At 32.8% G+C, this 25,110-nt stretch overlaps 2 protein-coding genes across 4 annotated transcripts in view; both read left to right on the forward strand.

The window, feature by feature from the left end:
• The first annotated feature begins 3,240 nt into the window (after positions 1-3,240).
• On the forward strand, positions 3,241-12,031 carry LOC119638991 (protein takeout). The gene is made up of 4 exons (XM_038036166.1): positions 3,241-3,572; positions 10,919-11,008; positions 11,076-11,226; positions 11,289-12,031. The coding sequence occupies exons 1-4, from the start codon at positions 3,455-3,457 to the stop codon at positions 11,719-11,721; spliced, it is 792 nt and encodes a 263-aa protein (XP_037892094.1). The 5' UTR covers positions 3,241-3,454; the 3' UTR covers positions 11,722-12,031.
• Positions 12,032-13,753: 1,722 nt separating this feature from the next.
• Positions 13,754-25,110, forward strand: part of LOC119638979 (unconventional myosin-XVIIIa) — a 66,132-nt gene continuing 54,775 nt past the window's right edge. For 2 of the 3 annotated variants that reach the window (XM_038036150.1, XM_038036149.1), the window contains exons 1-5: positions 13,754-13,850; positions 15,257-15,565; positions 15,632-15,895; positions 15,955-16,743; positions 16,805-16,939. In XM_038036150.1, coding sequence (XP_037892078.1) covers positions 15,386-15,565; positions 15,632-15,895; positions 15,955-16,743; positions 16,805-16,939 — 1,368 coding nt within the window. In that variant the 5' untranslated portion in view covers positions 13,754-13,850; positions 15,257-15,385. Of the gene's footprint in view, positions 13,851-15,256; positions 15,566-15,631; positions 15,896-15,954; positions 16,744-16,804; positions 16,940-23,140; positions 24,340-25,110 lie in introns of those variants that run through there. The other variant, XM_038036151.1, reaches the window with a different exon arrangement.

A 25,110-nucleotide genomic window follows, 5' to 3' on the forward strand; every position in this document is an offset into this window, starting at 1 on the left:
GTAATGGAATAAATTTTAGTTATTTCCATAACAGTTAATTTTAGATGAAAAGTTCCTTTAGAAAGACAACATTGCAGCCGGTGCATCAGAAACCTTTGCTGCTGTTGGGAATGCCTATTTGGCTCGTTTCTTAGCTTATGGAAACAGAGGCAAAATCTTTGTAAAAGGCAACTACTGGGCAAAGGTCTTCACCTGCTGAAGATCTTAGCAATATGTGCCTTAATCCTTAGAATAAATTTCGTCACTCACAATAATGAATGATGGGGCAATGAAAACACTGAATTTTGGACGCACCAGTGAATTTCCTAAATACCCGAGTTAAAATTCGAAATCTTTTACATCCATGGAAGCAGAATAGGATTTTGTTAGTAGTCCCATAAATATGTACGTTTTTGTTAATTTTTGATATGAGCTTGGGTTGGTTTTGTCCGTTGGGTTGCAATTATCATTATTGGTGAACAAAACGTAAATGGGCGTGAATGATTTTCATTCTTATCCGACAAACTGACCCCAATCTAGTTCGAATACCTGCAGAATTTAAGCGAATACAATTTCGATCGTCTTATTATTGGTACTTTAACGGAAAATTGTTTAAAGAAATGGTTATCGTACTCATCGTCCTTTTCAACGACAGGAGATCACATCCCTTTTAGGTTTGGTTTAAGATGAGCAGCTAAAAGCAAAGATTCAATTTAATGTAAAAGCTTTGCATAAATTCCAAAAAATTTGAATCAGCTTTTTTTTGAAAGCTTTTTTCAGAAAGATCGTACAAATGCAGATTTGGATATATATGCCCAATTCAATTTTTCTATTAAAATATTCACGACTTTAGGAATTTCCTATGAAGCTTAACAGATTGGCAAAATGGTGGAATATGGTGTTAGGATAAGTTTTTTCTGAAAGTGCCAAACTGAATGAGAAAATTATTATACTGTAATCCTTTGTAAATGAATGTGGATGAAAGAGGTTCAACGAACTGTAAAGCGAAATACCGTTAACAGAAGGGCAAATAATTACAATTACAATTAACCAAATATACATACCTTCGAATGCAAGCACAGTTACAGTGCGAATGTTGTATAAGAGCTCGTGCAATAATAAGCACGTGAATATGGTCAAAACAATGGTAAGCAATGCACTAAATGACCAAACCGCAATATTATGGAAATTTCCCGTCAAATTTTGTAAAAACAAGCGTTGAATAAATCGAAATAAGAAAGAAAGAGAGTAGAGGAAAGCATATTTATGACTATATAGGCCAAAGCTTTTTACACAACAAACAACATTAAACAACTGAGAGTTTTTTTTAACAGTTAAGACTATGTATACACAACACAAGTCTATTATATACGCATGTAAATGTATATAGATTAGTAAGGTGGCAGAATATATTTGCATTTGATATGTGATTGTAAATCGTATTTATATACATATATGTGTGTCATTGCCTATATGAATACGTAATATATAGATGGGTTGGAAGAGACATGAATTAAGGAAAGACAAGTTTTATGTGGTTTCATGCTGGTTTGTTATATATAACACCTAGATGTTGCTTTGAAGAAAGAAATTTCGTATAATACGTTGTATATAATTAGGCGGACGCGCTAAGAAAGCGAGCATGTTTTCAAGGCCCTACACAAGAACAAACAGTATTTGTATCGGAACAAACCACAACATCATTATTACTTGTGCTAAAGCCTGAATTAATATCTGAAAAGGCGAAATTTTCATTTGTTTTCTCCTCGACGACGATTGACTGATTATGACTGGTAAATGGGTTGGTTGATTTTGAGCATTTTTGATTTCGTAAATAGATATTTCGTAGTACTTCAAATAAAATCTGATGAATGACACCTTACAATGAAAATATGAAGATTTAAAATTAAACAAAGCTGGAAAGTCAAAGAATCGCGTGGCCTTCGAGGTAACCAGCACGCAGTATAAGCTTTGACTTTATCGTCCAAGTCACTCTCAAAGTCGTTTCCCTTTTGCTCTGATGGTGTTAATAAAATTATGTGAAATCATTTTCAAAAACATCATATGTAATATCATTATAGCCGTCTTTAATTTTCGAATTTATCAAACATGCTTGCAGTTACCTACAAATTGAAACAATCTGAAACTATATGAAAACTTCAAATGTTCGTTTAGTGCAGAGGCACAGCGTTTCCTTCAATTGATTTCATTTGTTTCAACTTCTTCTTTCGATATCTCAAAGACTATTAGTAATCAAGGGCCTCAACTTTCAGTTAATTCAGGTTTATTGCTATTGACCTGATAAGAGAACGCTTGAATATCCCATGAAAAGCTGCGTAACAGCATGAACGCTTCGCAATGTTTACGTACTAATAGAAAAATTGTTGCTTGGGTCCTCACAACTTTCGCGGTCTTTTTGTGGGGATATTTTGCTGCATGCTATGCAGCTGGCGAAATTCGGGTGCGGAAATCCTTGCTGAAAAACTACATTTCGATTTCATTAATTTTATGGGTCTAATTTTCTGCTGCTGGCAATATACGATTATAAAAATTGACATCAGGGATCGAAATGCATAGAAAAGCCCTAATATAATCAACAACAACATAATCAAATTTTCCTACGTCAGGGTTTTCAGCAGAGGCACAAATTTTCTTTATGGATGGCATAAGGCAAAGTTCTTCTTTAGATAAAAAATGCAAATCAAAATCTTCAATCTTTTTCAACCTTGTTCTTTGCTCGCATTTTCGTAGACATAAAAGCCAAGTGAAATGTAACTCAGCCATGTAAAATGCAAGTGTAAACAATTCTTCCCACTGAGAAATTTGCGAGATCTGACCACTTCCGCATTCAGATTATATAAAACATAAAAAAATTTACTAAATGTAATAATATCACTTTTTGACTTCAGCTTCTCGTTAGAAGAGTCTTCAAACGCTTAAAACTTTCAACATCATCAAATTTGAATTCTTTATTTATGCACGTTATTCTAAATTCCGTCATCTAACGACTGTAGCTGTAGAGGACCTCTAAAAACTATTTCTAGACACTATACAAAAAATGATGAAAAAAAAGTTATTTACTTGTGTTGTTATTAAAAGAAATAAGAAAAAAAAAGGAAATATATATATATATATATGTATAAATGAATGTGCATATATAGTTTAAAAGCAAACTTCGTCATTGTGACGTTTTACCTAGTTTTTTAATTTTTTTAGTTGTTGATATATAAAAGCTTTCAACGCGAGAGCATCTCCGTTCATTGTATAGCTTTACGGCAAACTGATCACATCCAGACGTTATATTATATATATAGTTTGTTTTCCTTCTTCGCTTGTTTGAAAAGTGAATAAAAAAATTTAAAAAAAAAAAAAACCTAAACTAGTTGTTATCAAGTTACTAATTATAAGAAATATCAAAAAAAAGGAAAAAAACAGAAAAAAATTCAGTGAAAGAAATAAAAAGTGAGACACAAAAATGCATGTAAGCATGCGTAAGCTCGTGATTCAAGCGAAACTGCCAAACGTAACTTTGCTATTATTGCTATCAGTAACGGCATTCGTCATTAATGTTGCAGTAGCAGCAAAAGACTTGCGTAAGTAAACAGTTTGGCAATAAAAATGAGTATTTAAGTAACGTCTAAACTCGAGTTTGAATTAAACTAATTTTTGGTGTTTTACTTAACTTCACGTTATTTATATTCAATAACAAAAATGTTCAAGTGTTTTTGCGTATGATGCACATACGTCTATGAGTCCATTTCGAAATTAGACAATTTAAATTTTATTAAACAAACATTTGCCCTGAGCATCTTAATTGATGTTGTGATGAAGAACAGGGTACACAGGGGGCTACTAAGCCAGAGATGGACATGGATTACTTTCTTTAGCCTTCAGTTATTAGCGGAGTATGCAGGAGCAAAAGTCAAAAAGTAATCTTTTAAGCGTCACTTTTTAAATAACAAAACGTCCTATTAATCAAAATGTCCCTTGAGGACAAATTTAAAAGACCTTAGATGACAATTTATCTTATCAGAAGCATTATTTTTATTTTATTATTTTACACTTATGTAACCGCGAAGCTGTTACCGTCTGTTATGATATTATGGATTGCAATGTCTGCCATGGGTTATAAAGCACATTACTGCGTAATGTTTTTAAAACATCCAAAGGAAAAGAAAATTGAAAGTAAAGAGCAAGAAAAGGAACAAAAGGTAAACAGGCTAATAGGAAAGGAAATAACACATAGCACGCACCACACCTTCGTCCCAATGCTGTAATAAATTACTAGCTGGGTAAACTCATTATTGGCGCCGGCGATTGAAAGCTTACGGTTGTAAGTGAGACGAGAGCACCTAAACTGTTGTAACTCCCTAGGCAGCAAGTAATAAGCGATTAAAAGGAATTTTTGTGTTTATCAAAGCATAAGTTATTGTCAATATTCAACCGAGGAATTTCAAACTACTTACAATTTCATTACTGAAATCTGTCTAAGAAATTAAGCGATAATAATTTGGATAATAATTTGGTTAAGCAGCTTTGAAGAACCACTCAGTTTGGCTGCAAAGTTATCAATACAATGTTGCGCTTATAAAGAGCTAATCTAAAATAGTGTAGTCGTTGTCCTTCGTTTGATGCAGCCGTATACGTGAACCAACTAAATAACTATATTCGAGGATTTTGTAGAACAAGTTTTCAGAATATCAGGAAGCAAGTAAGACATTGCGTCTGTCAAAAATTAGACTCTTTTAAGCATTTTATAGCGTAGAACAAGCGGAAAGTCCATTTAAATAGCTTTGAAATGTCTAGACGGCACGAGCGTATGTTATATAAATGCTAGATTTGGTAACCTAAATAGCAAATCTCATAGCTGAGCATATAGATGTGCTATAAAATATACAAAGTATTCGTTGCTGTCTACACTTGTTCACTGAAACCATTTTGACGACATCAGCTGTTTTCCCACTGAAATAAAATTAATCTGATAGTTTTTTTTTTAATCAGCAAAACAGAAAGCAGTTATTACTTTTTTAGATTAAAGTTTTAAAATCTCTTTGCTGAAAATCTGGATTTGAAAATCAGAGTCTGAAAAGTTTTGAAAAACATTGCGACGCAATTTGTACGTTTTTAGCTTGGCTAGTTAGTTAGGTTAGTTAGGTTAAATTGAGTGTTGCTAAAATTTATTATTTAATTCCTATGACGTGTGCCATCAAATGCTCTATATTGATGCCGACTATAAAACAATTTCTTCTTGATAAAAATTGACAATTATGATAATCATAATCGTAATCACGTAACACGTCGTAACACGTTACCAACAGGTTCTAATCTCAAAAAATTGATGCAAGCCCACAAATTCGAAAGGAATATTGCGTCGAACCGCTTATGTGTAAGCCTTCAGTCGTCTTCTAACTCACTGATATTTCTTCCAGAATGTCGTGGCGTTAAGAATTTTGATATATTAACAAAACTGCTGTGCCTTTCAATAACACTCCAAATTTATTACTTAGGTCTTGAAGTCCGGCTTAAAATTAAGCGTTTTTCCGAATTAGTTAAAAAAAAATGTAGTGCTTCCTTTCAAAAATTATGACCAGTAGTGGTGCTGCAAAAATTGTGTCATGTATCTTAAGAGCTTGACTGTCAAATGAAAAAAACCTTTCCATTATATTATATACAAGTTTACAAATATTGCTATTTGTAATGAATTTAAGGTGATATTACCGCTTAACTTACCATTTTAGTTAGTCTCTCTGCAAATAGACGGTGCAATGCAAAGCATGCAATGTAATGGAAAGAATAAAATACAAGTAAACCTGAGATTGCAAGAAAAAAACATAACAAAAAAAATGTTCGGAAACTTCATAAACAGCTTTAGCAAATTTATTTTATGCGGTGAAGGAGGATCGCACAAAAAAGTTGCACTTAAAAAATACGTCAAGGCTTAATGAAATAGCGAGAAAGTGCTTCCAAAACCAAATAAATAATTATATTACACAGGGAAACATTTAAAAAATGTTGATTCCTTATTCTACAGATGAAGATATAATAATAGGTCATAATGAAAATTTCGCGCTGATTTTTCCGCGGGATGGATGAATAATGTCTATATAGCGAGCAACACTCACCTGATTGTCTCAAATGAACCTTTAGTTGAAAGGCGACATCTTACATTTTTTGTGCAGGTACTTTTATAAATTTTTGCTAGTGTAAAAACTTATATTGATTTGAAAATGAGCGAAATGTCTGAAGAAATACGCTATGTGATGCCTTTTTACTGTACAAAAGGTAAAAAAGATAAAAGAAAAAAAAATTGTGAACTATGCGTTGCGAATGCTGTGAGTGAAGGCCCAGGAATGGTTCGATTTCGCTCCGAAAATTTCAGAGTCAAAGATGTATCTCGCAGCCACTGAAAAATTCGATGAAATTTTGCAAATAGTGGAAAAACATCGGCACTCAAGCTGTCAGGAAATAGCGGAGGCACTAAACATCAACGACATGACAGTTCGGAATAATTTGAAAAGAGCGGGCTGCAAAAAGAACCTCGAAACGGCGGACAAAATCGCGGAGACTTTTCAATACGACCTAATATAATAGGTGCTTGCATAAATTTTGGCCAGTAACATATATTGATGAAAATTGTGAAGTAACGCGAAGTACAAGACGGTTAAATTCGATGACTTTGATTTTCCCGATTCTTTCGTTAGTCATAAAACAACCGCTAGCAGGGATTTTTTGTAAAAGACAGCCAAGTATCAAAAATACCAAGTTTTACCATGCAGCAGAGATGCCTCAAAAAAGCAATCAGTTATACCGTATGTTAAAGTACACAATGCAGGCCACCAAAAGGACCTTAAATGTATATGCCACATAAAAAATGTTGCATGACAGAAATCGCATAAAGCCAAAAAGTTGCATAAAAACAATCGCACAAATAAAAAGCGCTTTGGAATACATAGCACAAAAACCGATTTAACTGTACAATTATTACGAGTTCATTTCACTCAATTTCACTAAATACTATTTTAGAAAAGTTTTATTTAATACTATTGACTTAAAAAAAACTCCTTTGTGTCGTACATATTGTAAGAACAATATATAAATAAATTCGCGTAAAGTGAACATACGTACGCGGCGCTCTAATGTTGGAATATTGTGCAAATAGAAGTCGTTTTTAAATCTCTTTATTAAATTTTACAATTTTAATTATTATAAACAATGCACAATATTATTATTATTAATTTCGCTAGTCGAGATTCCTCGCCTTCGGCTACTCAGGCGGATTGCACAATATTAAGAGGAGAAGCTACTGCGTAAATTAAAACGTTTTCAAGGTGTGAAGTTGTATTTAAATATAAATAGCAAAGACCCAAAGCAAGAACTTTTTATAGAGCTCTGTTAAACCGTTAACAGAATTAAGCTAAACGAAATCTCGGAGCGATTTAAGTCAAAATATAGCTACAATAGAACTTTTCAGGAATTTTTTACAAAATATTATAAGCAAAACATGACTTTATGTAAATTAATTAATATTTGAAAGGAAAACATTTTCCCTATATCATAAATGAAGTTGATAAAGAGGTCTGCTTAACTACTATGGACAAACCATGGCAGAAGAAGTGTTGCCAGCGTCCGATGAAAACAAAATAAACTATTGTGGAAAACGAACAAATAATTAATTAATTTTCAAGATAGTTGAAAAAAAAGAAAAAAAGGATTTAATTAAACTTTCAAAATGAGCGAAATTTTCACTCAAATCCCCTAACCAAGCTGTCAAGATAGTTGGGTGAACTACAAAAACTTTATTGAACTACTAATCAATTTCGTTAGATCACAGCGTACGAGATCGTTAAAGCCGCACATTACAGCTTAAATTTTCCAAAATAAAAATAATGCGTTCATGTCTTGTTTATTTTATTTGGAAGCATCCGAGAGTAATTAAATGAGCGAGTCTTAATTACAATGTCAATGCAAGGTCCTCATTTTCAATGACTTCACGGCTTCGATGTTCTTTAAATGTAAGTTTGTTACGAAGACAGTCCTAGAGATGGTCCGCAGATTTAGAAAAACATATTTGTTGATATTATATGCTACGAAAGACAGTGAAGGGGCGAACGTGCTTAGAAGATTCATTTAAGGGAAATAATGTAGCATTTGAGATTTAGTGCCATTTATTTTAATTTTCGATTTAGATAAGTAATTACTGGTGTATTACATATTTACGAAACGCTACACACAAGTATCAGCATGAGTTCAGTGATTTATTTAAGTCATTTATCCGTCAAGGAAAAAGCAAGATTGTGTGGCAGTAGTATGAACTCTTACAGTACAATGTCAAGCGATTATTGCGAGATGGGCTGATACGTGTCGATTTCAAACAAGAACAAGAGAATACTTGAAATCAAGCCTCAGATCCCAGGAAAAAAAGACTCGAAATGTGCGACAAGTAAAGGATTCTTTTTCCAAGTAATTGCGGCAATCATTTTAAGGAATTACAAACTGATCTTAACAAAAATTCGGAAATGATAATTCACCCAACAGCTTCGATGGGAGCATATTTTTCGAATTTGGCTGCCACGAGAAATTATTGTGTTTCTCTAAAAATTTCTCATCATCTGCATTTAAAAGACGCCAAAGGATAACCAAATTACAATAGTAACAAGGAGTAATAGAGAGAGCAAGTTTCGCTTTTGTCAGCAAAAAAATCAAATCAAATATAGTCCGAAAAGCATATAGAGTGGAAGCTAGATGAACGATCAACAACCATCCTTCGCCCAAAGTACGGGACGAATATTATTCAAATGAAATTAATCAATCAACATACTCTTACGAACTGAATTTTGCAACAAATAAACCTAAGAATATATAAAATTTTACTATCATTCCTGAAGAGAGCAGCAAGTTAATCTACAGTGATATTAGCTGGTGAATTAAAATAAGACTTGTTATATTGTATTGTGGAATTAAAAGATTAGATTTGCGTATTATTCTAAGGATAGATAGCATCTAAAAAAAAAGACATTTTTAATATTATAATATTTCAAGTTCAGTCGTGATTCGGTCCTTTTCGTAAGCGCTTTATATATCAAAGTGTAAGCCAATTTAAGCGTATTAGTAAACCTCTTACATATTGCTATAAAACATATAAATCCAAACAACTTGTCTTTAAAGAAGTTCAATAAAATGCCAAAAACTTGTTGTTTATATATTTGCTCAATGTCAAATTATATATATAAAGAAAAAACGAACATTAATTTTAATCATTTGGCGATATAGGTAAAGCATACAAGAAGCGATATTAATTTAGCAGCCAAAAAATCGTTTAAATGGAAATGCTAGTTAAACGCATATTTATGTGTACAAAACCAACAGCAGCAACAACAACAACCAGGCCATAACTGACCTAAGATAATGAATTTATCGTGGTTGCAAAGAGAGATTTCAAAAATCTATAAGAGAGAAGCTTAACGGATCATAAAAATTTTTAATTTTTCTATTCCAAATTTTTAAAAACATCTCGAGTCCACAAGTTCTTGCTTTAATTTTTATTGCAATCATATTTCAACGCTCTTAAGAAGCGAACGATTTCTATCTTGTTCGTTTTTTAAATGTAACAAGCGAGAAAAGAAAGAGTTGCAACAAAATTGTATGATATACATTTATGATATGATATAATGCACTAATAGTAAGAAGAAGAAAGGAAAATGTGTTTTATACCCACCGTAATTTTTATCGCTTCTATATTTAGATTTATTGGGAATTGCGGAAAAACTCTTGATCTGATTGAAAGAGTTTTTAAATTTAATATTACAAGAGTGATAAGAAGTAATGTAAGAATAACTATGCTTCCCCAGACAAAATTGTAAGATTGATAACGTAATGTCGCCAGGCGAACAGATGAACGAATCTAAAATGATTTCGCTACATACGCTAGCCAGAAATACTTTTATGTACTTGCTGTGTTTTCGATACGTATATTGCGCCTAACTAACTGACTAACCTTATATATTCTCTATATTTTTATATAAAAAGTTTTCTTTTAGCGTCAGCTGAATTTTGACTCTGATCAAACCATTATAAATTCAATTCAATATGTGTTTACATCAATTTTTTTGAGTGTTTAAATTAAGAATAATGTTATTATTAAAAATCAGACATCACGTCTACTTTAATTGCTTGTACATATACGTTGAAAACACAAAGCCACTCCCTTTGTACACCGTACTTGCGTAGCACATCTAAATAAGCATTAAACGCAAAATCTAACAAGGAAGAATTATTCGGCTTGGATCAATTAATTTATTTTATTTCACTTATTATTTACGCAGCGCTAGTCTTTCTATCGCAGGTTTCCAATTAGTTATGATTATTATCTCATAAACATATTTCATAATTTGTAAGGATAAGGCAGACATTTATTGCATCGTTTAAAGTTCTATGAAACTCTTAGAAGAAGAACAAGTTTTCACTATTTGATCGTTCCTTTTCTCCGCTTAACCTGATTAATTCAAATAGCTTTTAAACTGATTGAAACTTTGGCAAAAATTTGAGAATAAATTAATCTTCCTACACGAAATCTTCAAGACTTTGCAACCGCTTGGTTTCCAAAAGCAGACAAAGAGAAGGATATGCTTTAACTAATTCCTTTGATACTTTACAATGCTTTTAAATATACACGCTATATAAGAAAGAATATATATTCTCGCATCTTTGTTATTAGCGCTTGCTTGCTACATGGCAATGTCTCCCTATAATGTTTTAATTAATTAAACATTCATCTCATAACATTTTTATAACATATTAATATATGCATGGATGAGTGCTAACATGCATCACAAGTTATATTTTCAATATTTTTATTTCCTGAACGAGTATTGTTTTAGATTTCGTTATCGAAATGTGCCAGCATAGCTAATAAATTATGTTGCTTGGCTTGTATTTTCAGCTAAATCATTTAGTAAATGTAAAAGAGACGCGAATTTTGATAAATGCCTCGTCGATGCAGTCAATGAGGCTATACAGGTTTTAAAATCAGGTAAGAATGAATCAATGGCGGCGCGCGCATATAAAAATGCTTTTAATATCTCCTTTATTGCTCGCAGGAAATGAAGATTTTCATATACCGATCTTAGATCCTTTGCACGTAAAATCATTGGTTGTTGAAGCTGGGACACCACCAATTAATCTTAAACAAACTTTAAAAAATCTTCAAGTTCATCATATCATATCCAGCACGAAAATACAACGTTATAGGTAATATCATTAACTTTGTATGCCCAAGCACAAACAACAAATGTAACAAATCTCTTTAATAGAACCAAATTGGAAAAGTATTTGATTGTCTGTGACAGCTTAACTAAACGCATTGAAATGTTAGGCGATTACGAAATGTCGGGACGCATTCTATTGTTACCGATTACTGGCAGCGGAAAAGGTAATCTCACCCTTGTCGACGCGCAAATTGAACATCGTTTGATTGGTGAACCCTATGAGAAGGATGGAAGACGTTATATGCGTCTAAATGATTATCAAATCACAATGAACCCGAGGCGTGTTTATATGCATTTCGATAATCTCTTTAACGATGCTCTTCTTTCTCAGACTATGAATCGCTTTTTAAATGATAACTGGGAAACAGTGTTTAATGAATTGAAAGGTGGTTATTCGAAAAGTTTTGGCTCCATATTTCGTGACATTTCGAACTTGATTTTCGAAAAAGTGCCTATGGATGAAATATTTTTATCTTAATATTAAGAACAATTTAATAATAAGCTAAATGATATTAACAAATAATAATAATAAATAATAAATAAATATTAAGTTCTAAGGTAGTACGTCCATAAGGGAATATGTACATAGTATTTGTTTTGTTTCTATCTGTAATATTTAATATATATATTATTATTATTACTAATTTAGTCAGATAAATAAATTCTTAGGTTAAAGTCTTAACGCAATAGCAACCAATAGAAGACTTTTGCCTTGATTGAAAACTCTGCTGCACTGAACATATAAAGAAAAGCTTAATTAAATTTATATATAATTATAATATTTTATTTTGTTTTTAAAGTATTAACAATAAACGGATTTATGTAAAAGAAAATCTGATAACTGTTTTTAAAATAGTCCTTTTTTAATTAAAACCAATCGTCCTTATATATCGTAAGAGAGAGAGAGAGAGAGAGAGAGAGATGGAAAGCGTTCGTAAGCAAATTGACGAATCATTCATTCATCAGAAAAATTGTATCTAATAAAATAAAACTCTATTTATAAATTTGTATTGCGATATTTTTTAACAAAAATAATGGAACGCAAAGAGGAAGTTGGTTGCGAATTATTTATAATTTTATGTTGTGATATTCTTGACAAGACTGATGGAATGCAAAGAAAGTCCGAAGTAAATTTTTACTTATTTACTAGGTTAATTTTTTATAAAGTAACCCTCCGTGCGGACAATATTTCCGTGTGTTAACATATAATTTAAAATAAATTTGCTGTTAACAAAATTAAGCCAATGAAAAAGAAAAATAAACCATTAGTTATTAATAATAATTATTTGTATTTCATTATAAAAATTCCAAAAATATAGTCAAATTCACTGTTCAAATATAAAGCAACCTTCGTCGTCAATTTAATGAGATGTTTGACGATGGCATTGCATAAAAAATAATAATAAGTGTCCATAAATGCGTGCAGATGGTGGGCTAAGTACAAATTCTTTTCTTTGTTTAAGCACACAGTGGAGTATTGTTTCTATTTAATTTTCCTTTATCAAGATTTCACACGCGAAATTTTCGAGTCAAATACAATGAAATTAATTTTGTGCTTGAGAAATTTCCTTGAATTGTCCTTATGTGCCGATTGTAATCTGGTACGATCTAAGACGTTTTTTAATTCCCACAATTTTCAATTTTCTTGTAATCTGCTGACAAATTCTTCGTGCCTCATAACATGAGTACTGAAGCTTTTCCTTTATATTAATTTAAGCAAACTTTAGCTGATTTTTATTTCAAGAACTGAAAGTCAGGATTCATCTGCAATGATTTCATATGTTTATTTTATTTACATAACAAGTTTCGAAAATGTTTACTAGCTGCATTCAAGGTAACTTTCTTCTATGGCTAATCATGGCCCGAAGGGGACTATAGGTAGGATAAGGTGCAAAATGAACTAGAACTTATCGTCTGCCCGAAGAGGAAAATAATTTTACAAAATTTTTCTCAAACAAACTTACGAAAGCTAAAAAAAAATAGTAATAAACAATTGGTGAAGAGAAAAAATTATTCTCTGAAAGAAGCAAAAAGACCATTCATAAGAGTATACAGCAAAGCAGATTTTACTTTCAGAAAAGTCTAAAATGGGACACATAAGAATATACAGCGAAGTAAATTTTGCTCTTAAAAATATACGTCATCTTACACAAATAAATCACATAAGTTTTTTATTTTATATAAAAATATCCTTTACACAGATGTTCAAAATTTGATAGAATATATTCCTTTTTTTGCAATCCCCAATATATCCCCACATATCTCTCCCATACAGAGGCAATCATATGCATCAAGTCTTAAATGATAAAACGCTTAACAACACCAACTCATTAAAGATTGTATTAGAAATTTTTCGCATATTTTCATTGAATTTTCTTCCAGAAATTTTTTGAGATTTTAATTGTTTATTTAGTAAAAAAAAAAAACAAAAGAAACGGTGTTTGATATTTTATAAAAAATGACAACTAATTTCATCGAAGCAGTTTAGAATTTAATGCATTATTATAAAGATATTAAAAGCCCAGGAAAGAGTGTAAAAAAAAAGTAAATCAACAATAAGAAAAAAACAAGAATTTTAAGGTGTGCGTGTGCTTGTACATATGTAAGGTAACTAAATCAAAAAGAAAACTAGAGTTTCATATTTTATTAAAGAAAATCGTAAGAAGTTTGTATACACCACAAAAAAAGTTTTTAAAGAATTTATTTCCGTATTGATTCGTGATGAAAAAAATTAACTGCCCAAAGAAAAGAATGGTGCTTGCTAGTATATATTTGTTTGCATTGATTTTTGTATTTTTTAGTTTAGTGTGCATGCGTGTGTTTATAGGTGAACATTGAGTTGTGTATGTCATGTTTTTTTTACGTGGAAGTTAGTGACGTAGTGTCGGCAAAGCAATCGATTCAGTAAAGTGATTATTTCGATCTCAAGCTTTTTTATAATTTTTTAGAATTTTCTCTCTTAAACTATCGAATAGATATTAATTATGTTAATACGATGTCGCTAACATCAATTTAATCATTTCGCGTTATGTCTGCATATTTTAATATTATTAAAAAAGCTAATAAGAAACAATTTCACTTTCCCGTTTTAAAATAGAAAGAAAACAAATAATACATGCATTTATTATAAACAATATATTTTCTTTTTAGCATAACAATAGCTATACCGATAACGTGCGAAAAATGTTAACTAAACGCATAAAAAAGATCTACATTCATATGGCTCTATTACTATTATATTTTCTTATATTAATTTTGATAAATGTTATCAATAATACATATACCAATGACAAAGCCAAAGTTTCTTTGAATAACGGTAATATCCTTAAGGAGAGTTGCCAGTGAATACAAAAAAAAAATGCCCTTGTTTTTTAATTAATTATAAAAATTAAAAAAAAAAAATTCTCTTCCGATCCAATTTCTTGTTTGGCATTGTAAATTCGAAGCAATGTTAGGAGTTTGTATAAAAATTTAAAAGTTATAACTGAAAACAACTGCAACTTACGTAAAAAACCAGATAGGGCAAATGTATCTACCGCAAAACCAAATGTCTGCTACCTACTGTTTTAGAAAACATCGTACAAGAAAAACATCATAATTTTAAAAATATAGTGGAAAAAAGAAAAAGTCATGAAAAATAATACTTATTATTGAAAGTCAGTAAAAAGTGAAAACTTTATTAATTTTAACTGTAGCACACGCGAATTATAAATTTTCTTTTGTTCCCATAAACAGAGAAAGAAAAGCACAAAAAAAAAAAAGAAAAAACTATAATCAACGATACAGAAAATTTGATTTTACAATAACAAGACAACACCATAGTTGTTAGATATTCATATTTTTTCAATCAGTACTTCAGATAACGTACCAAAAACAGAATTTAGTAAAATATAATTATAAAATTTTTTTCTGCTAATGGAACTTTCTTATTTGAGTCACACCCACCAAAAACTGTTTTCCGTCGATTTTCTATAATACATTAATATACGGGTTTTTTGCATTTTCTTCTACAGCTGCTAAAAACTTCCAGACGTTTAATTATCAATGCCGTAATACTCATTTATACTGAAATTTATGCATTTTTCAACGCGGATTCAACGATAGCTTTGTTTTTATAAAAATCGTAGACTAAAGAGTAAATAATGTTTAATTTTATGAAAAAAGGCGTAGCTGTAGCCAGCGGAGCAGGAAGTGATCGGGAAAAGGCCGAACGCGAGGAAAAAGAGAAACGTAAAAGAGAAAAGAAGCTGCGTAAAGAGGCTAAAAATGCTACCGGTGTACCAGGAAGTATGAGTACCGAAGAGCTACTGCGACTCGACGAGGTGAGTAGCATTTGTTAATAATTCTGTTTAAATTCCACTTTCAAGCGTTCGTTGCCCCGTTTTTAGGTAAGACGTTCCTTGAAGATCCGTGGTAGACGCAAAGAAAAGGAGAAACTTCCAAGTGGTATAACAGCCGATTATAGCGCAGAGTTTTTCGCCGCTTTAAACGCTGACAACGGTAGTAGCGTTGAATTGGATCGTGGCAATGAGGAAATTGTTGCATCTGTAACCACTACCATTGAAAGTCGTCATAATGGTGGTGGCTCGACTGTACATTCCATTTCCGAAACTATGTCCCCCCATAGCAATGCCAGTGGTGATAACCTAAAGGTACATATTTATTAATTTCTAGATTTACAGTGTTTAAAAATGTGAAAGTACATTTGCAGAACCGTTTCATGTCCTCTGTTCCACCAAAACCTCCGAAACGTGGTATACTCAAAGGATCTCGCAGCAATGCTAGTAATATTCATGAGGAAGTTGTCGTAACTTCCCCTGAGGCCCAAATACTTGTTATACGTAACACAATGCAAAATGAGCTCTTATTTGATGGCAATCGTAGTATGTGTGGGGCCGGATCTATAGGTTCCAATTCCAGTCAACATTGTACATCTTTTACTTCGGTGGAGAGTTTACGTAGCGATGAAGGCGGTATACAACGAGCTATGACTTTGCCCACCAGTGCTCGTTATACCTCACATGTACCGCACAGTAATCTTCGGGTTATGACGTCACCTTCTCCCAGTGCAGATAGTCTTACAGATACAACAAATTCCTCATTTGCCACACCACCGTTCTCCCTTAGTCCCGTCGGCGAATCTCAAGGTATAGAACGTTGGTCTAGGGTGCAGTCGTTCGATGACATAGACCTTCCCTTACCTCTCATACGCCTGGTCAAATTACCACCGCCTCGCCAATTAACTATACGAAGACAAAAGTCTCCACGCCAAGATTTTGGCTTTAGTTTGCGCAAGGCCATTTGCTTAGATCGTACGGAATCATTGACGGCGCCTGCGTTTAAGCCGGTCATATTTGCTGAGCCAGGTGCTGGCGGTGGTTCAACAGGTCTTTTACCTGGTGATCGCCTACTGAAAGTAAACGGTACATCAGTTAATGAATTATCTCGTGAAGTAATCATAGAAATGATACGTAATAGCGAAGACTCAGTAACCGTTGAGGTGAGCTAAACATTTTAAGGAATTCTTATCACAAACTAACAAAATTGATGACATTTCTTAGGTGCAACCTGTGCCTGAGTTAGTGGAACTAAGCCGACGTTGTATGCCTCAGGGTACTGATGAAAATCATGATCGATCCAATTTAAACGCGACCAATTGTAATACTTTAAAACGCAGTGCTAGTAAAAGATTAAAGGTAAGTCAAAAATTCATAGAGAGGCTGAGAAAAAGTATCGTATGCATAAATGCATTGGTTTTATTCTTCTCAAACCAATTATACCGGTTTCATTACTTAATTCACATACACAACAGTATGGTGGATATGAAAAATTGCTATTTTTGTTATTGCAACAATGATACGTCTATGGAACCAACTGACATATGAACGCATATATTCGTGTTTAGTCTTTTCTTGGGCTGCAAACTTATCTTCTATGGAAGATAAAGAATGCAACTGAACTCTTAACACAGGCCTGCATACACATGAAAAAGCTTTACCAATGTTAATGCTAGAAATAAAACAAAAGAATAAACTCTTTGGAATTTTCAATTTAAAATGTATAGAGGCGTGTAAATGTTAAACAAGTGCTTTCAGTTGCCTTATCTTCATTCATTTGTTAAGAGTCGTATGTACGCGAGACGAAGTTTGTGCGTGCCTATGTGTAGGTTTTATCATAAAATAAAATATTTCTGCGTTCATTGTCTATGGGTGTCTTAATTATTTAGCGCAGCCGCTTTTTGATGTTTAGGCCAATTTAGCATGCATTGAAGGGATGTATTCAATACCGCAATTGTCTTAAATAGTTGAATGGTGAAATAACCGATAAATTTTTATTGATTGCCGAATGATAGAGATACTAATTTCTTCATTGATTTTCTAATGTTTAAGATGAGAAAGGTCGATTCAAACCATACCCATCTAGCTGTCATTGTGTTTTTTCCGAAATTCGAAAGTTTGGATTTGTATTTTCAATTGAATTTTACAAATTAAGTTTAGTAATTGGAAACATTGTAGGGGTCATAGTTCCACATGAAATACCCTACATTACTTCACTCAGTATAATTGCTCCCTACAACGACTTTTGAAAATAACTAAACTAAACTTTCTCTGCATACAAAAGTTTTGCTTTTCACTTATGTATATAAGTAAACCTAACTGATAAGAATCCCTACTTGTGTATATAAGTAAACCTAACTGATCCGAAATTCTTACTGTCAGTTTTTTTAATAAATTCCTACTATGGACCAGTTTTTATTGTAAAATATGAAAAATTAAACCGTCTTTTGTAATGGCTTACTTTTCATGAGAAATTTTATATGAAGTGGGGTCCAAGAAATAGACCTAAGTGGCTTAAATTATTTAATTTAATTTTTATGTCAAGTGACAATCATGAGCAAATTTTCGTCATAAAATGTCAACAATTAAGCCTTTTTGGCGTAGAAAAACTTACATTTTCTGAGAATTCTTACATGCGGTGGTATGCAAAGAAAAGGTCTATGTCCTATTTACGCTGTAAAGGTTGAGTTTTCTTAGGAAAGTTATGTCAGGGGGGGCTACAAAAATTGCCCCTGCCTTCATACCAATTTACAATTTCGAAATACTATTACACAGCGACTTTTTACGGAAACTTTAAAAAATTGCATCTATTTCCACATAAAGACTTCTCAAAATAAGGCGTCGTACCTATATGCACGTTTTCAATAACTTTCGTTCTTGGGTCAAAGCGCATCGAGTTCCCGAATTTCGTTAAAAAATCTCAAAAATTACGACATTTAGATTAAATACAAGTTTAGATGACAGACATCAGCCGGGCACACTTAAACACTTCCGGGTGTCACACACTTCCGCACAAAATTAATATACCCTGTGCTATAAGTGGTATGGGGTATAAAAATACGTAAAGAAAACTGTTTTCATTTTAAACTTAACACATTTTGTAGACAACGATTTGAGAATTGCAGATCATCAGCAAAGTCCCACTATAAATGCCCCAGGCAGGCATATTTAGAAGGTATAACAATGTGCGTCGTTGAGTAAAATTATTCGAATATTAAACCAATAAATTGACATTTTGTCGTGTTGTAGCATTATATTCTTTTGGATTCAAGAATCTATTCAGTTCTATGAATTTCGCTATAAAAAATACGCTTACATGACGGTGTTTGAACATGTATTTTAAAGAAGAATCCAATAAATGCATTAGGTGATCTGCACAAACATTCGTTGGGACGAGCATAATGATTTGCTAATGGCACATTTTTTTTTAGCAAAGGTCAGTTTTCGGTAGTAGTTTGAATTATTAAAATGCGCCGTAGTTTTGTTAATAGAACACCATCCTCAGCAAAAATACCAAGTACTACACATTTACCACAAGGATACTCAAGAAGCGTAGATTCAGATAGAAGTGTTATTTATTGAAAAAAAAAAGAAGAAAAACAGACAAATAAGTCTTATATTGCGTATAGGGGATGTAGCGGCCATTCGTGATTCGTATCAAGGTGAATATCAATTCTCATTAAAAACTATATATAAAAATCTTGAAAATTTCCCAACATTTTTGAACGTCAGTCAGTCAGTATTTTAGCGTCTCCCTAACTAATTTCAATTACTTTTGAAATAAACTAAATAAACTGAAAGTTTTCCTCATGCTTCTCATAAGCACTCATACTTTACTCAAGTTGTCGTAAATTAAAAGAAAAAAAAAGCGGTATGCAAAAGCCTCTGCCCTTCGACGATGCCAGCGCAGTTACGTTTTAATAAATGCAGTCACCAAATACTCGTATGCTAAGTGAGATGTAGTAACACTTATTATTAGTGCTGAAGTGATCAGCAACAAGTTCTAAGAGCGAATGAAAACAAAGAGACATTTTTCTAGATCAGATGTTCCTAATCGTTGCGTAGTAAAGTTCTTAAGAATACCTTTAAAGTTGAAAATTGTTCGAAACATTTTTTTCGAGTAATTTTGCTTATGTGATGAGTTTATGTGTTAAACTTTCTCAGATTGATATCTCACCTATTTTTATGTTCTCTAATTGGAAATATCAATATTTCGTGTACTTCCGGGTCTTGTTGTCATAACGAATGTACAGTTTTCTTCTGTTCTCCTTTAGTTCCAATAATAAGAGTATACACAAACAACAAAAAGACAAAGTCGTAATAAAAAATGGTATATCAGCATTTGTTTATCAACTTACCGGTTCCGCTTTTATAGACTTGTTTCTGACTAATTCCGACTTTTTTTGCCTCCTTTTGCCTTGAACCTAGCACATAGAAAATATTGAGCCTTTTCAGCGCATAACCAAATTCATACACATTGCATATATATCAAAAGTATCAGCGTCAGGAGCGAGGTTCTGTAAAAATAATTTTTTTCCTACAAGGATTATTTCTCCGACTACAAAGTTTTTTTGTTTTTTGAAAGTAAAATACGTGTTTTAATGTACAGTCTGCAAGGAGTATTGCCAAATAAATAGAGCTTTAAAACAATTTTTAAGGAGTTACAGCTTGCTTTCCTTAATGTCTAGGCGATTACGATGAAATCGTTGATCAAGAATGTATGTCGTGGAGTTTCTCCTACATGGTTCGGGTCAATATCGTAAAAGGACAATGTATGTCCATCTTTTGATTTCTTTTTTCAAACTGAATACAGTTGTTCTAATAGGATCAAAAAGCTTTCATGACGATGAGAAACTTTGATTCACTGAAATTATCGACATTTCATTTTTATTTCATTTATTCTTTTATTAAGCAACACACTAGAAAGCCCTAAGCCTATTTTCTAGTTGAAGAGATACAGTTTCGTGCAAAAAGAAACTATAACATAAGTCCACTCTGAAAATTACCAAAAATCAGTGAATATATAAGTAAGCCAGATGGTTGGTAATGTAGTCATCTTGCTCCATAAAGTTTGCAATTATCAGTTCCTACCAACAACAAAATCCATCTTATAAGCTTGCTAGTGCTGTTAATTTCCTCTAAACGTATTCAGAGAATCTTTGAATTATTTCAGACTCAGTGATAAGGCATTCCAATATGTAGCAATACAAACAATAAAATTTCGAATCAATAAAAGATCGTTCGGCTGATAAGCTAGACAAACGTGGTATTGATATGAAAGGGTTTCTGTTCGATCTAGAAAATTGCAGCCATTCAGTTAAAAGGCTTGAGGATCGAGTTTGAATGAATTTGTAGAGATATATAAACAACCTGAAATTTAGATAATCGAGAAAGAAGAATTTTAGGGAACCATGAACTAAGGAGCAGAGATAGTCTGTGAGTGTGACGCTATAAACGAAACGTTTTACATTTTACAGACAATAAATTAGTTTGAAAAACGCTGCTTTTAGTAAACAAACATAAATTGTACTCATTTAAAGAACGTACTTAACGTAAACTCAATTACACTAGAATTTGTTAACTTTACTACACTTTTCATTAAGTGTAGACCGTAAAGCAATAACTCCAATGTTCTGCTGGCCGAAGCTGAAAGATATTGTGCTGTTATTTTGCTGCCTATGTTGCTTTGCTGCTTTCTGTCAATGCTAGGGCGCAGCCATAACCCAGCAGTCAACGGCCAACTTATTTATCCGTATGTATGCGCAAAGTTCGTCTAGACATCAGTGCATTGGGAATCGTTTCCACGAACGGTACTTGTAACGCTTGATTTAAAGCGAACTGTTTTTCTCGTAAACGATTTTTGTCGATCACACTTATAAATTCCAGCCTATGGTGTTGAAGAGAAAAGTGTTAATTCAGAATTTTTTATGAATGAATTTCAATGAGTTGTTCTCCGCACACACCTCTAAGGCGTTATACAATATTTAGATTATTTCTTGTTGTTTTACTTTCGTGGCTGGATAATGCACAGATTTTGCAAAAAAAAAAAACTGGTCTCGAAATGCTGATTTTGTAAGATACGGCTGCTACTGCTGCTGCTGCTAAAGCAATTGCTACAGCATTTTAAAGCACAAAGTACATTAAATAAATTATTGTTGGTGTTGTAAGATGAAATGAAATTATTAAAGTAATCATTGTTATTAAACAAGCTGTGTCATTGCTGTTGTTCTAGCAGAACAATTATAAGTATAATGTATTTATAATATAATCCGACGACCAACACCATTCAAAGCAATCAAGTCTATTTACCTCTAATCATATTTAAAATCTCACGTTTCTTTTATGTGAAAAAATAACAAAAAAAGAACAAAGTTGCATATGAAACTAAACAAAATCCGGTCTTTTCAAAATTGATTATTCATCGATCGCACATCATTGATATAGAGCAGAGATGGCCAACTTTGCTTATATGCTAATGACAACTTCTTGAAATCAGACGTGGTCGGTTGGTTTAAAATCTGGAAAATTAAGGAAGAAAGGTGAAGCTGAGATGGCACTTTCGGCCACGTCTCGCAAAGTCATTACTGAACTTGGGGATCAGTCAAACAGTACTTCGCGATCGATGCGAAGAATTATTTCCAATCAACACACATTTTTTTAAGCTATGTCGTGAAAACTGCAGGATGGTGGATTTCCTCTTCCTTCCTTCAATCGCAAACTGTTTTTTTTTTTTTGCTATTAGAATTTTCTCTTTTGGTGGCGACCGACATGTTGGCCATACCTTCTAAAGTATATATAAATGACGTATAATGTTTGAGCAGCATTTACATACTTATTTGTCAGCAATTTTCGGGTGATCCCCTAGGCATTTAATGCATACATGTATAAACAGAAAACGGCGTTAACGTGTAAATGTCATGAATTGTTGGACAATTTGCTGTATTGCTTATAAAACGACATGATACGAGAGAAAGATATAGTATAGCGCCAAGCGGTACAACATTCATCTACAATGCATTTAAATTGCGCCCTTCATTTAACTGCTAAACAAAACATACAAAAAACAATCCTTCACTGACATTGTTAGTTATACACTCAGACCAATGACGCCTAATTTGAAACCATCAAAGTAAATGACATTTTCTGACCAAGTACGAAATATGAATGAAACGTAATGTGATATGCTTGTATGTAGATAATAATACCTCCTGCTGAATGTCTACCATTTATATCTACTTATACATATTGATGAACAAGCGCATGCATAGTTAACTCATGGGCGAATTAACACAAGCATCTCATATACGAATAGTTTTTGTCGGTTTAAGAGATTTCTGTTTTGGTATATATATATATATATATTTGGTATATATATTGGTATATATATATATATATATATATATATTTGTATTTTTCGTTCGAGTCTCCGTTGTTTTTAATGTCTACGATTCTCAAGGTTGTCGTCGACCATTGTAAGTTTGAGTTGGACTTTGGAAGAGTAGTGTTATATTTGTATAAATGGATGAAATGTTTTATGCTTGAAGTGTTTAACTATTATCTCTAGTAAGAGAATGAAATGAATGAATAACTTAAATGCGAATAAGTTAACTTAACTAATGTCGTCTGGTGTTGGTGGATAGGTACTAGATTGTAAGACGCGGCATGATGTGTTGTTAAATGGTGTTTGTTTACTACCTTCAAGTGCTTAGTTAAAAACAAAGATATTCATATAAGGCTAAAATGTAATAAATTTTATAAACTGGGAAATTAATAACTACAAGAATAACTTAAGAAAGTAAAACAAACTTATATGATTGTGCGTTTAAAAAATTTAATGTAATCGATATTAAAAAAAAAAAAGTTTGCAAATGTTTCTGTTACCGAAAAGTTTTGAGCATACTATTCGCTCACCGATAATACCGGCAACACCAGCCCAACCCGGTTCCGGTTTAAATCCGGAATTTCATAAAGGATGCACGGGTAAGGCGCATGCCTGCGGAACTATTAAAGCCAAAATACAAAAACTCAATACAACTGCCAAAGGCGACAAGACGCCACGTAAAAGCAGCATGAGCTCGGAAACGATAAGTGATAGCGGCTCGGAGAATTCTTCAATGTGGCCGCATTGTTCTACTGATGGCTTAATAACGGCTAATCAAACTAATGGTAAAATGCTTACCAAGACGGACAGTATATTAAAGAGTCACGCTCGCGAATCTTTAGCAAATAATTCAAAATTGACGAAAACTTTAGGAAATAAGTCACCAGTAGCGGCCAGACGTCTGTTGAAAAACACACCTTCACCAGTGCTCAGTCGAAAAACAAGCACTACAATAACAGGCACACGCACACGCTTACACAGCGAAGGAGATAAAAACTTTGAAGGTGGACGGCAATCGCCGTCTTCTAATAGCGTTTCAGTGCCTCTCTCAACATTTGAACGCACACAAAAGTATCGCAGTTTTCGTACCACTGGTAAATCTAAAGCGAATTCGGTAACAGTTGCTAATAACAGCAGCCATATAAGACCGCCGTGGAATAGTGCGGCGTCTGGAGCAAAGCCACAATATGCAATGGGTAATATGGCAACGAATGCGGGTATTCTTCTTACAAATCGTGCAATGCGCTCATCTATAAGAAGACGCAGCGATACGATACAATGGCAATTATTGTGGGAGCGTTCACTGCATATGCGTAGTTACGGTTCAACGGGCAACAGTGGTTTACACAAAAACTATGACGAGACAATTAGAAAAAAGGTTTGAAACACTTTTCATACTTACACTGAACTTTTGTTGCATTTTATAAGACTACGAGATATAGCTAAATAATATTATTTATAATCATTCATGTTCTCATATTTGTTAAATCCGAAAAATTTCTTTTATATTTATAAAAGTCACCCCTATTTCACAATCGCATGGCTCCTTTAAAGTGGGCTGCTTCCAAGAAACGAAGTTTACGTTGGAAATTATATATAAGTACGCGATCTTATATACGATATTCCTCTTAACACTGGTTTTCTTGGGAGATACCAGAAGTTTTTGTAGGAAACAAACTTTTTAAAATATCCATTCTTATCACTTTGTTGAAACTAAATTCAAAAATTATTGAAATCGTTCCGTGTCCCGTATTCATGACTTCTAACTAGTAAAAAATCGATTACAAAAGTTGTTAGTCAAAGTACCCAGAATTATTTGGAATACTTATAAAAATTCGACATACGAATTGAGTGTATGTCTACTACCTATGGACAGAAAAATTTATGCCACGGAGATTGTAAAAGGTAGACTGCAGGAAGCTCACATAACATTATAGAAGATTGTATTTTGCTGTGACAGCTTTATCATGTGGACAGTGAAATAGGTGCGTTGTCTTTGATATTGTGATAAGTAAAGTGTTTTACAATATTTTGATGTAAAAGTTGATTGTAAAGGTAAATAGTATTTTTGGAGAACGAAGCGCAGTGTAAATTAATTCTTTTACTAATATTACATGGATTGAGCACATTATTGCAACTAAGACGAAAG

Source organism: Glossina fuscipes, unplaced genomic scaffold, assembly GCF_014805625.2.
Source record: "Glossina fuscipes isolate IAEA_lab_2018 unplaced genomic scaffold, Yale_Gfus_2 111, whole genome shotgun sequence".
Classification (NCBI taxonomy): domain Eukaryota; kingdom Metazoa; phylum Arthropoda; class Insecta; order Diptera; family Glossinidae; genus Glossina; species Glossina fuscipes.